The sequence below is a fragment of the Eretmochelys imbricata genome, chromosome 4 (genome assembly GCF_965152235.1).
Source record: "Eretmochelys imbricata isolate rEreImb1 chromosome 4, rEreImb1.hap1, whole genome shotgun sequence".
Taxonomy (NCBI): Eukaryota; Metazoa; Chordata; order Testudines; family Cheloniidae; genus Eretmochelys; species Eretmochelys imbricata.
The window spans coordinates 39,620,387-39,634,589 of record NC_135575.1 but is presented as its reverse complement, the minus strand read 5'-3'; the positions used below and the strand labels follow the sequence as shown (position 1 = coordinate 39,634,589).

The 14,203-nt window shown below is 42.7% G+C and overlaps 1 protein-coding gene across 4 annotated transcripts in view; it reads left to right on the top strand.

The window, feature by feature from the left end:
- The window catches only part of LOC144263986 (bifunctional heparan sulfate N-deacetylase/N-sulfotransferase 4-like), a 246,851-nt gene that overhangs the window by 154,851 nt on the left and 77,797 nt on the right, over nt 1-14,203 (top strand). For all 4 annotated transcript variants that reach the window (XR_013345912.1, XM_077815165.1, XM_077815164.1 and 1 more), the window contains 2 exons: nt 9,698-9,883; nt 11,672-11,800. Coding sequence is in view for 3 of the 4 variants with exons in the window: in XM_077815165.1 (XP_077671291.1) it covers nt 9,698-9,883; nt 11,672-11,800 (315 nt within the window). In the remaining variant the exon portion in view is untranslated. The remainder of the gene's footprint in view (nt 1-9,697; nt 9,884-11,671; nt 11,801-14,203) is intronic.

Here is a 14,203-nt window from a genome sequence, read left to right as displayed (position 1 = left end):
CATGCGTTTTTTTCGCCGCCTTATCTGAGATAGCCTTTGGGATGGAGGAGGGATGCTTGAAACATTTGCAGCTGCTGGAGGAAAAAAAAAGGGAATGAAGTATTTAAAAAGATACATTTTACAGAACAATGGCTATACTCTTTCACGGTGAACAATGCTATTCACATTACATAGCACATGTGATTTTGGTACAAGGTTGCATTTTGCATCTTATATTGAGTGCTTGCGGCTTTGGTGTTAGAGATCACACATGCAGGGCTGGGCAACAGAATTCGGCTTGCAGGTGGCCATGGTAAGCCACAGTCTTTCGGCTTCTGCAACCTTCATAACAGCAGCCCCCTCCTTTCCCATACCAAGCAAAGCCCGTTGAGTTGGCCATTTAGTGCTGCAGTTTTCCTGTTAACGTGCAGCAGCAGAAACCAAACTAACAAACCAACCACTCCCCCCATCCAATTCTCTGGGATGATTGCTTTTCCCCTCCCCCCACTGCCTGGCTGGTAGAAACGACGTGTCTGGGGCTCTGTCCCGGAGCGTCCATTTGATTCTTTGGTTTTCTGGTACGCTTGTCTGAGCTTCTTAAGTTTCACGCGGTACTGTGTTGCGTCCCTGATGTAGCATCTGTCCCTCTGAGATTTTTTGAAATGTTTTGGTATTTCGTCTTTTGGAATGTAGTTCCCATACAGCGATCAGATCCAGTACCTCCCGTTCGGTCCATGCTGGAGCTCTTTTTCAATTCTGGGACTTCATGGTCACCTGTGCTGATGAACTCACCTGGCCAAACAGGAAATGAGATTCAAAAGTTCCTGCGGCTTTTCCTGTACACCTGGCCAATGCATCAGAGTTCAGAGTGCTGTCCAGAGTGGTCATAATGGTGCACTGTAGGTTAGCTCCTGGAGGCCAATACCTTCGAATTGCATCCACACTAACCCTAATTCGAAACGGTGATGTCGATTTCAGCGCTAATCCCCTCATTGGGGAGGAGTACAGAAATCAGTTTTAAGAGCCCTTTATGTCGAAAAAATGGCTTCATTGTGTGGACGGGTGCAGGGTTAATTCGGATTTAACGCTGCTAAATCTGACATAAACTCGTAGTGTAGACTAGGCCTGAGATACATAGACACAGATGTTCACGGTGAGCCTTCCGGCCCCAGTGAAGATGTGAGTGGTGAGGAGATGCCTGATCTTCCAGTTAGTCAGAGTGCAGGTGACCTGGCAGCTACTGCAGCATCCATATCTCCATCTCAAATGGATGTAACCATGCACATTCCTGAAGAAAAGTGTAGATCAGAGAAGAGTGTGGTGGAGGGGCAAGAAACAGCTGCTGCTGAGTTTATTTCCTGAAGTCTCGATGGTCCAGGACTGTGGACCCACTTGAGCAGTAGCCTGAGGGACTTCCTTGTACTGCATGGGCCACAGCAAGTGAAAAACTTCATGTTCCCCAAAGACAATGAAAATAGAAGTTTCCATCCAACACATTACTGGCGTGAAATCCCCAATGGTGACAAAGTGGAGAGGCAATGCCTTATGTACTCAAAACCCCAGAATGCTGCATACTGTTTTTGTTGCAAACTCTTCCAGGCTAATTTCCAGCCACATTGGGTTCTACAGGAACAAAGGACTGGAAAAATCTGGCTAGAAATCTGGCATGCCACGAGAAGGCAGCAAATCACCAGAGAGCATTCTATAGGTAGAAAGAGCTTGAGATGAGACTAAGGTTAAAGGCCACCATACATGATCAGCATCACGAGAAGCTTGCATCAGAATCTCTTCGCTGGCAAAATGTTCTGAAAAGGCTCATTGCCATTGTGAGAATGCTTGCTACCCAACCTAGCACTGCGTGGCACTTCAGATCAGCTGTATGTGCCAAACAATGGAAACATCTTTAAAATTGTGGAGCAGATGGCTGAGTTTGATGCTGTACTCCAGAAGAGTCACCACCCAAGAAATGTACACACACCACTACCTTGGAAAAATGATTCAAAATGAGATCACACAGTTACTGGCAACAGAAGTCAAACAGAAGATTGTGGCAGATCTGAAGTCAGCAAGATATTACTCTGCTATTCTGGACTTCACACCTGACATCAGCAATATGGAACAAATGAGTTGAATGGTGTGTTTTGTAACAACAGCAGAACCTAGTGAAAATGTCCCTGCAATGGTGACTGTCAGAGAGCATTTTCTAGAATTTATTGACATTGATGATACTACAGGAGCTGGTATGACAAATGTGCTTCTTAAAAAGCTGGAAGATATAGGAATTGTGATAGCTGACATGAGAGGTCAGGGCTACGATAATGGTGCCATCATGAGAGGAAAGAACAGAGGAGTGCAGACACGGATCCGAGAGTTAAACCCTTGAGCTTTTTTTGTCCCATGCAGTTCTCATTCATTGAACTTGGTGGTCAGTGATGCAGCATCAGCTTGTAGTGAGGCTGCTGAATTTTTAAATGTAATTCAAAGCATCTATGTATTTTTCTCTGCATCAACTCATCGATGGCAAATTTTGAAGCAATATCCTCTCTGACACTGAAACCACTGACTGCCACTGCCAAGGTTCCTTCCCCACTCTGAACTCTAGGTTACAGATGTAGGGACCTACATGAAAGACTCCCTAAGATTATTCTTACCAACTTAGGTTAAAAGCTGCCACCACCAAAGTGTTACACAAGGAACGGGGAAGTGCCCACTTGGAAACGTCTCCCCCCCAAAGTTTCCCCCCAAGCACTACACCCCCTTTCCTGGGGAAGGCTTGATAAAAATCCTCACTAATTTGCATAGGTAAACACAGACCCAAACCCTTGGATCTTAAGAACAATGAAAAAGCAATCGGGTTCTTAAAAGAAGAATTTTAATTAAAGAAAAAGTTAAAGAATCACCTCTGTAAAATCAGGATGGTAAATACCTTACAGGGTAATCAGATTCAAAACATAGAGAATCCCTCTAGGCAAAACCTTAAGTTACAAAAAGATACAAAAACAGGAATACACATTCCATCCAGCACAACTTATTTTATCAGCCATTTAAACAAAACAGAATCTAACACATATCTAACTAGATTGCTTACCAACTCTTTACAGGAGTTCTGACCTGCATTCCTGCTCTGGTCCCGGAAAAAGCATCACACAGACAGAGAGACCCTTTGTTCCCCACCCCCCTCCAGTTTTGAAAGTATCTTGTCTCCTCATTGGTCATTCTGGTCAGGTGCCAGTGAGGTTATCTTAGCTTCTTAACCCTTTACAGGTGAAAGGGTTTTTCCTCTGGCCAGGAGGGATTTAAAGGTGTTTACCCTTCCCTTTATATTTATGACAGCCACATGATGGGAAAGTCGAGTGGAGGTGATAAAGCCTATCAAACATCAAATTAGGAAGATAGATGATGCCATAGTTGCCATTATGGAGGATAATGCTATGACAAAAAGAATGAGGAGTACTTTGTTCCTGTGCTTTTTCAGGGTGTTCCTTGAACAAATGATGTCATTTCTTTTGGTAGGAAGGTTTCTGTAGGATAAGAATGAGCTCTCAAAACTGGATACTCTCAGAAAAAAACCAACCTTCCACACAAACTTCCTCATGGCTGGACTTTACAAAAACTAGACAAGCCATTTACAACACACACTTTGCTTCTCTACAAGGGGAAAAGGATACTAAACTATCCAAACTACTACATGCCACAAGGGGCCACAACAGTGGTTCCATTAACTCACCCAACAATATTGTCAATCTATCCAGCTATACTCAGCCCGACAGAAGAGTCTGTCCTATCTCGGGCCCCTCCTTCTGCCCCTTCACCCCCATGAACATGATACAGTTCTGCGGTGACCTAGAATCCTACTTTTGATGTCTCCAACTCAAGGAATACAATATTTCCAACACAACTCTGAACAACACACTAACCCACAGAAACCTTCCTACCAACACTACAAAAAGAAGGATTTTGCGTGAACCCCTCTTGAAGGTCAAAGCAACAGACTGGACTTCGACGTAGAGTGCTTCCGCCAATGTGTACGGGCTGAAATTGTGGAAAAGCAGCATCATTTGCCCCATAACCTCAGCCATGCAGAACACAATGCCATCCACAGCCTCAGAAACAACTCTGACATCATGATCAAAAAGGCTGACAAAGGAGATGCTGTTGTCACCACGAATAGGTCGGAATATGAACAAGAAGCTGCTAGGCAGCTCTCTAACACCACATTCTACAGGCCATTACCCTCTGATCCCACTGAGGGTTACAAAAAGAAACTACACCATTTGGTCAAGAAACTCCCTGAAAAAGCACAAGAACAAATCTGCAGAGAGACACCCCTAGAACCCTGACCAGGGGTATTCTATCGGCTACCCAAGAACCATAAACCTGGAAATCCTGGACGCTCCATCGTCTCAGGCATTGGCACTCTGACAGCAGGATTGTCTGGCTATGTAGACTCTCTCCTCAGGCCCTATGCTACCAGTACTCCTAGTTATCTTCGAGACACCACTGACTTCCTAAGGAAACTACAATCCATCGGTGATCTTCCAGAAAACACCATCCTGGCCACTATGGATGTAGAAGCCCTCTACACCAACATTCCACACAAAGATGTACTACAAGCCATCAGGAACAGTATCCCCAATAATGTCATGGCAAACCTGGTGGCTGAACCTTGTGACTTTGTCCTCACCCACAACTATATCACATTTGGGGACAACGTATACCTTCAAGTCAGCAGCACTGCTATGGGTACCCGCATGGCCCCACAGTATGCCAACATTTTTATGGCTGACTTAGAATGCTTCCTCAGCTCTTGTCCCCTAACTCCCCTACTCTACATGTGCTACATTGGTGACATCTTCATCATCTGGACCCATGGAAAAGAAGGCCTTGAGGAATTCCACCATGATTTCAACAATTTCCATCCCACCATCAACCTCAGCTTGGACCAGTCCATACAAGAGATCCACTTCCTGGACACTACAGTGCTAATAAGCGATGGTCACATAAACACCACCCTATAACGGAAACCTACTGACTGCTATACTTACCTACATGCCTCCAGCTTTCATCCAGACAACATCACACAATCCATTGTCTACAGCCAAGCTCTAAGATACAACCACATTTGCTCCAATCCCTCAGACAGAGACAAACAGCTACAAGATCTCTATCAAGCATTCTTAAAACTACAATACCCACCTGCTGAAGTGAAGAAACAGATTGACAGAGCCAGAAGAATACCCAGAAGTCACCTACTCCAGGAGACAGGCCCAACAAAGAAAGTAACAGAACGCCACTAGCTGTCACCTTCAGCCCCCAATTAAAACCTCTCCAGCGCATCATCAGGGACCTACAACCTATCCTGAAGGACGATCCCTCACTCTCACAGATCTTGGGAGACAGGCCCTCACTTACAGACAGCCCCCCAATCTGAAGCAAATACTCACCAGCAACCACACACCACACAACAGAACCACTAACCCAGGAACCTATCATTGCAACAAAGCCCTTTGCCAACTGTGTCCACATATCTATTCAAGGGACACTATCATAGGGCCAAATCACATCAGCCACAGCACCAGAAGCTCGTTTACCTGAACATCTACCAATGTAATCTATGCCATTATGTTCCAGTAATGCCCCTCTGCCATGTACATTGGTCAAACCGGACAGTCTCTACGCAAAAGAATCAATGGACACAAATCAGACGTCAAGAATTATAACATTCAAAAACCAGTCGGAGAACACTTCAACCTCTCTGGTCACTTAAGTAACAGACTTAAAGGTGGCAATTTTGCAACCGAAAAGCTTCAAAAACAGGCTCCAACGAGAAACTGCAGAACTGGCATTAATTTGCAAACTGGACACAATTAAATTAGGCTTGAATAAAGACTGGGAGTGGATGGGTCATTACACAAACTAAAAACTATTTCCCCATGCTATTTTTTTCCCTACAGTTACTCACACCTTCTTGGCAACTGTTTGAAATGGGCCATCCTGATTATCACTGCAGAAGTTTTTTTCTCCTGCTGATAATAGCCCACCTTAATTGATCAGTCTCATTAGCGTTGGTATGGCAACACCCATTTTTTCTTTGTATATATATATATATACCTTCCTACTGTATTTTCCACTGCATGCATCTGATGAAGTGAGCTTTAGACCACGAAAGCTTATGCCCAAATATATTTGTTAGTCTCTAAGGTGCCACAAGTACTCCTCGTTCTTTTTGCTGATACAGACTAACACGGCTACCACTCTGAATGCTATGACAGGAACTGTTCGTGGGAGAACAGTGGCAGAGGGAAATGGAATCACCAGAAACATACATAACTTCATATTGCTGTGTGGCTTAGTGTTGTGGCATGACATACTGTTTGAAATAAATATTGTAAGCAAGAGACTCCAAGGTGTTGACCTTGATATATCTGGAACAATGGAACAACTGGACAAAGCAAAGTCATACCTACAGTCTTGCCAGTCAGATGAGGGATTTCAAAACTTTCTGAGGAGTGCACAGAAGTTGGCAGAGGAACTTCACACTGAAGCTATTTTTCCACCCATTCAAGAATAAACAAGAGTCACTGAAGAAGACATTTTGCTTACGAGGCACAGGATAATCCCATAAGAGACCCCAAACAACAATTCAAAGTTGAATTCTTTAACCAGGTGCTAGATTGTGCAATACAGTCAGTTGAAGAATGTTTCATGTAGCTCAAGGAACACAGCAGTATATTTGGGGTGTTGTATGATATTCCAAAACTCCTCACTATACCTGAAGAAGACCTACACCAGCAAAGCAGGGCACTAGAGACAGTGTTGACACATGATGACAAGCGCAATATTGATGTGAGTGATTTAGGTGAAGAACTGAAAGCCCTTTCAAGATACATTTCAGCAGGATCAACTCCAAAAGCTGTTCTGGAATATATGTGCACAGATAAGGTGACCACCCTCTTTCCAAATGCTTTTCTTGCTCTGTGCATGCTTCTAACACTTCCTGTAACAGTTGCCAGTGGTGAACGCAGCTTCTCCAAGCTGAACTTAATAAAAACACATCTACGCTCCACAATGACACAGGAGAGGCTGGTCAGCCTTGCAACAATCTCAGTAGAGCATGAGCTGGCCCAGAATGTGGATGTTCAGCAGGGAGCAGTTCAAATCTTTGCAACCAAGAAGGCACGGAAAGCACCACTTTGATTATTCAAACAGATAAAAATGCCAGTGTTTACTACGCAGATAAGAAAAGTTACATGTGCGGTTCAGGCGTTTGAAAGTTAAGTGTTACTTAAAATTTTTGAACAAAGCATTTTAAGTTGTTAGTTCTCCTTTATTGGGGTAGGTAGCAGAGCCATACTATGAGAGGAGTAGAACAGGAAGAAGGCAGAATTGAGACTTTTCAAAGTTTGGCCCAAGTGAGGGGGCATGGGGCGTCATTTGAGCTCCCCGCCTCAGGTGCCAAAATGTTGTGGGCCGACTCCGAGATCTCACAAACACACCTCTACCAAGCAGCACTAATTGCCTCCACCATTCAGTACACCTGACGCTGACCACAGTGCATGAGGAAAATAAATTCTTAGACTCCTCTCATATCCCAGCTTGTTACTGACAATGCCCTCTGTAATAAAACTCCTGCCCTGCTAATTATATAATGTACACAATTCTGTATTGAAATTATGCATACTAGAACCAGAAGGTACATGTGGAGCTTTTCCCATTGCTCATATATATCAGAGGGTGCAAGCACAGATCCCCTTATCACATAATCACAGCCAGGAAAACAGAAGGAATGTAGCATAGGCAACCTTTTTTATTTGTTTTCTTTTTTGTCCTTTTAGTTTGAATGTTGTTCAACTCACTGTTCTGCAAGAGAACAACATACTATCGAACAATCTTAACCCTAGGTTAAATTTGGTTTTTCCCATTGAATTTCCTAGGTTTTTTTGGTTTTATCTTAAAACAGGAAAAAGTTTTGTTGTTGTCATTAGGGGTCAGTAGTCATTTAGGCAGTTGTACATATGTCCCACAATTAGCATTCTGAGCCAACCTCCCCCCAGACGCACAAAAGCTGTGTCCCACCAGCCTTGCTTTGGAGCATCTCCAAGCCATGCCACTTACCATTCAAAGCATCCCCCCCTCCAACTTGCCACCTCCCCACAATGGTACCTAGACCTCCCCACAACAACTAGGGAACATGTCTCCCTGAAGTTTTCACTCCCTGGTATACAAACATTTATATTGCCTTTATTTCCCTCCTTCTATAACCAGACACATATCCAGAGCCCAGAGTGAAAAACAACTATGTTACAGTAGAGGGTGCGCTGGCAGAGCTGGGGGTGCAGGAAGGTTGGAGTGTGGGTTGGGTGTACTGGCAGAGATGTGGGGTCCTATGCCTCCCACACTTGACTCCCCAACTTCTCTTGCCACCCATCCCCATTAATCTCCAAACCCCTCTTTCCCTGTTCTCCCACTCCTAATACGTACCTTTGTCTCACATGTCTACTTTTTCCCCCAGAGGATTTGATTACATTTCTTCCTCTCCCCCGCAAAAAAAAATTGCCACTCATGACTGCAGTTACTTAGTCCAAAATTGTAGCAGCCTCCAGTTACTTAGTCCAAACCTCCTTTTTTCTTGGGTGGGCAGAGAATTTGTGATCAACTCATCCTTAGATATGTTAATTGAAGGAAGAATTCACAGCAAAGAGGTCTGTGGTTCAGCCAGTCATTAGTACCTTTCAGTTTAATAGTACAAGACAGCAGAAGGAAACCAGGTTTTGGGAGTTTTTTGAGGGGGCCTGTAATTTGGGAACCCATCAGCAAAATGACCGCAAATTTGAATCACTAATGTGCACCAATTTCAAAGCAATCCAATTAACTGTTCAGATTTGAGAGCACTTACAAAAGTTAAATTTTATAGCATATTAAATGGTGGTCATGGAAACCCTCTAGCTGATTTTTCCATATTGGTGCACACACAGTGTAAAAAAGTACATTTTCTTAAATATATTCTTATTTTGGGTCCCCCAAAGATTTAGTGAGTACCATGCACTACCTGGGGTAAAATTCAACAGATTGATCAGGGCAAATAAACCCACCCCCTGGAAACTATTTTATCCCTTTTAAGAAAATATTGTCATCCTCAATTCTAATAGAATAGAAGTTTAACAACAAAAGCAAAGCAGCCTAAAGGATAACAGGGCAGTGTGCATGCTGATATACAACACATAGCATTTACTCTACCTAAAGCCATGGAAATATTCCTCTGCTTTTTGTAATATAAAATATAAACAAATGGTAATTGTCATGTCAACACGTTTCTCTTTGTTTGTTGATCCAAGACAATTTGAAATTTAACTAAATGAAACAGCATAATTTCCCAGCCCTTTGAAAATTACTTTAAAAAAACATCCAACCAGATAGGGCATATTTTATAAATACACATAACGCATAATACACAGGCAGTCAAATCTGTTCTAAACAATGGTAGCTCAATATTATCCAACAGGATTATTTTCCCCTCGATACTATAGACCAATTATTTTGCACCTTGTGTCTCTTATTTTTAGTGTGAGTGTTATATATACAAAACACACGCACATACATGATTGCCCAAAAGCAACAGTTTCTTTAAAGCTACTGGTTGGTAGAATAAGAATAAACTTGATGGCATTACATATTATCCTTGTATATTAAATGTGTTGTTTCTTTTGCTTTGTTTCAGGAGCATGGTATTCCGACTGACATGGGTTATGCAGTGGCTCCGCACCACTCCGGGGTCTACCCTGTACATGTTCAGCTTTATGAGGCCTGGAAGAAGGTCTGGGGTATCAAAGTCACAAGCACAGAAGAGTATCCACATTTAAAACCTGCACGGTACAGACGGGGCTTCATCCACAATGGCATCATGGTACATGGCATTTCCATTACTTCATTGCAATACTTCTTTAAGAATGACTAAAACATCTATTTCACAAATGCACCAAGCTTTACAATGGGCACTGAAATCCTTGAAGATAGTGGATTTGTAAGGATACTAAAACAGTTTTACCAGTGTGCAGCCAGTTTCCAAAAGAAAGAAGAGCAAAGAGGGTGTTTTGGGGAGGGTGTTGGTTTTTTTTGGGTGGGGGGGGTTGGTCACTTTCCAATGTGATTATCAGAAATAAAATGTACCAGTAAATAACCAATCCTGGACTATAATTGCATACCTTTGCAATTCATTAAAATGCCCTAGTCCCATATCCAAGGGTCTGACTCACTACAATGCATAAAGGGTCTGGGACCCGCCAAAAGGGAAGAGAAACAAAGGTACAATATGATTCTCCAGTCCACAGGATACTTTGGTTGGGCCAGATTTTGTGTTTAGATATACCTATGCAATTCCCAGAGCACAGGGTCTGAAACTATGCCTGTGAAAGTTTCACAGGCTGCGCATTGCGGTGAGGAGAGAGAAAGCTTTCTACATCTTCCTTTCAGTAGCAGATGCATTAAAAGCCAAGATAACATGTAGGACTCACTTGGCCTATCACTTTAATATGCAGCTGCTCCTAGAATGGAACAAAGCAGCTGATGAACAGCCAGATGCAACACTACACCACAGTTTAGAGCAAAAATGTAGAAGAATCATGTTCAATTGAAACGGTAAAGAGAATTTAGGTAGATAGAAGGTAAATTACACAAGTTGGAATTTGCACAGGACACAGAATGGAAATCTTGACGGGTCAAGTTCTGGCATGGTATACATAGGTAAAGTTCCTGTTGACTTTAACAAAAGCCATGGACATGCATTTAAGAGCATGTATCTAATATTTGTCAAACGTATATATTAATAAATATATTAAATATATGCTTAAGTGCTTTGCTGAATAGAAACCGTAAATTATTTTGTTTTTTGTTCATTTGGACAGAATACAAAAGAGAGCACAAATGGTAAACTGGCAAAAAACCTAAGTCAAAATTGAGTAATGTCTGTGTAAGTACTGAACAGTATCACAGTTCTTAGTGCTTTTCTGCAGAGGTCTGATGTGCTTGTGATTAAAGAGTTAATGAAATAGCTCTAAGTAGTGGAAATTTTAGGTTTTTGGTGGGTTTTTTTTTTTCCATCTGCTGGTTTTCAGAATCCTAACAAACAATCTCCTGATTTATGATTGTATGTAGAGCTGACCTCGGGATATACTCATTCAACAGTCCTATCAGCCTCAGTACATATTTCACTAGTGGGGTCTAATTTGATTTTCAGGGCAAAGGAAAGAATAAACTAGTTCTTTTTGGGTCTGTAACCTAGAATACCAATTGTGCGCTATATCTTACCAGCAAGAAGATTAATAGCCTAAGATAGTGAAGATGGCTGAGAAGCGCTATTTGTCTTTTAACAAACTATCCTTGCTAAAAGAATAGAAGCTCTTTTCTTCCTTTTAAAAATCCCTAAGAACAAACCCTGAATTCTTACTATGTGAAACATATGCAATGGCCTGGACAAAGGCTGTGGAACACACATGTACTGCAGCCTTTCAACTGGCAGCTAGAGATCTCAACATCTGCATAATCGTGCTTATTTACAATAAGACAGCTGCTGGAACAAAAGAATCCATCTGTGAGCATTTCAGAATGCAGACTCGGAAGAAATTTTTGGGGTGGAGCTTGCAGAAATAGGGTCATGACACTATCTTTTTTTTTTTTTTTTTTACTTTGTTCTCAGGTACTTCCTCGACAGACCTGTGGCCTTTTCACCCACACAATTTTCTACAAGGAGTATCCTGGGGGCCCTCAAGAATTGGACAAAAGCATCCGAGGAGGTGAACTCTTCCTCACCATCCTCCTGAATCCCGTATGTACCTTGTTTGCTACCCTTTGCTGTGTACCTTTGCTATCAGTATTGGAGGTGAATGGGACAGAATAATCTATATAGTTAATTCAGTTCCGATAAATCAACTACTTTTGCCCAGAGGTGGTGAGCACTTAAAAGGAAATAAGCAAAAACTGTATTGTAAGGAGTAATGTGGATCCCAGGTGATACAAATCAGAGACAAATGTATACATATATTTCCAAACAGTATCTGTTTTCCAACCCCAGTGCTAGGCCTTTGGGAATAAGGGGACACTGAATAGACTAACAGGGGCAAAGGAAAACAATGGTGATGGAGAAAACTGCATGATCCTGGTTCTCCTTCCTGTTCTTCCTCTCCCCCCGTGCTTTCCCCCACACACAAACACACACTCTCACTCCTTTGGATCCTTGAAAGCTGCACATCTTTCATCTTTGCTCCCACTGCATCCCCCTAATAGGGCAAACTGTAGGAACAGGTTCACATGCATAGGATATTCAGATCAAGCTGCTAAAGAACAGACAACCTAATCCTGTGATGCTACCCACAGAAACCCCCACTCCACGCAGCATATAACTTGCTCTTTGTGGGGAGTTAAGCATGAACACATGTAGAAGGGGAAAGAAGAAAGGAAATGAAGAGAAAAAAATGGAAGCGTGAGCATTGTGGGAGGAGGACACAGAATGTGGGTATGGTCATTAATCCATCACAATGGGGCTGCAGGATAATGTTGGGGGGGGAAATAACATTATAATTATAGAAGATTTCAGTTTTCATTTTGTTCAGGGCTTGTCTACACTACTCACCGGATTGGTGGGCAGTGATTGATAGAACAGCAGTCGATTTATCACAACTAGTCTATTATAAACGCGATAAATCGACCGCTAAGCCCTCTCCCGTCAACTCCGGTACTCCACCAGGGTGAGATGCGCAGGCGGAGTCGACGGGAGAGCGTCAGCTGTTGACTTACCGCAGTGAAGTCACCGCGGTAAGTACATCTAAGTACGTTGACTGTAGCTACGCTATTCACATAGCTGAAATTGCGTATCTTAGCTCGACTCCGCGTGGTAGTGTAGACACGTCCTCAGGTAGTAACATTTCATTTTTCTGATACTTTTTTATATGTAGTTTGTAAAAAATACACTTTGATATGGTAGAAAGTGTCACTGTCACTCATTTGGGATGACTTGCATAACTATCTTCTGACTTCACCTCTCTTGACTAATAAAGCCAGCCCAAGCTTTGCTAATAAACCCTCATTAATACACAATACTATCATATACATATGGCTCCACTTACCAAGAATCAAGGATGCAAAATTGTGTGAATTCAGGCATTGGGAGGAATATCCTTTAAATTCCTTTAGGTTTTGGAGGCAGGAACCTCTGCCATGAGTTGAGGTATTTTTCTGTTTAGTTCTTTAGAGCAGGGTTTCTCAAATTTCATTGCACTGCAACCCCCTTTTGACAACAAAAGTTACTACATGACCCCAGGAGGGGGGACTGAAGCCTGAGCTCACTGGAGCCCTTCCCAAAGCCTGGGCCCCATCGCCCCATGCAAGTGGGCCAAAGTCAAAGCCCAAGGGCTTCAGCCTCAGGTGGGGGGCCTGTAACCTGAGCTCTGGCACCCACAGCTGAAGCCCTCAGGCTTTGGCTTTGGCCCTGGGCGGTGTGGCTTGGGCTTCAATCCTGGGTCACAGCAAATCTAACGCCAGCCCTGGTGACTCCATTAAAATGGAGTCGTGACCCACTCTGGGGTCCTGACCCACAGTTAGAAAACCGCTGCTTTAGAGTCAACTTCTGCTCTGAATTACACCCTTTTGAACCCCATCAGCTTCACTGGGGTTGGATAAGAGAAACTTTGAACCTAGTTATTAAATCACCTCCCCTTAATTTCTTTCCTGAGCAAGGACATGCTTTGGGTCCCATCACAATTCATTCCAAAGGATGAATACTGAGTTCCATATATATCAGCCCATTGTTCTCCCATGGTTGTAGCCAGAATCAGTGTCCTCTCAGCAGTGGGAACTCCATCACTTGAATATTAAAGGAGCACTAATGCTTTCCCTTGCCTATGCCCAGAGTTTTCAGAGAATGCAGCAACTTTGTTTCATGGGTTGCAAAAATGGTAGAGCAGCCTTGAAGACTACCAATACTTTTGGGCTAAGGACTGTTGTTTTTTATAATCAGGCCATATATCCACAGCCTAAGGTTGTAAATTGTCACTCTGTCAGATGCAGAGAAACTTCATGGGTTCTGAGAGCTAAATCATCTGTTTGGATAGCCATAAAGTAAGTGATCATCCCCACTTGTACATCTTGTACATCATTATCAGCTTGAACTGACTTTTTATAAAAAGAAAAGGAGTACTTGTGGCACCTTAGAGACTAACCAGTTTATTTGAGC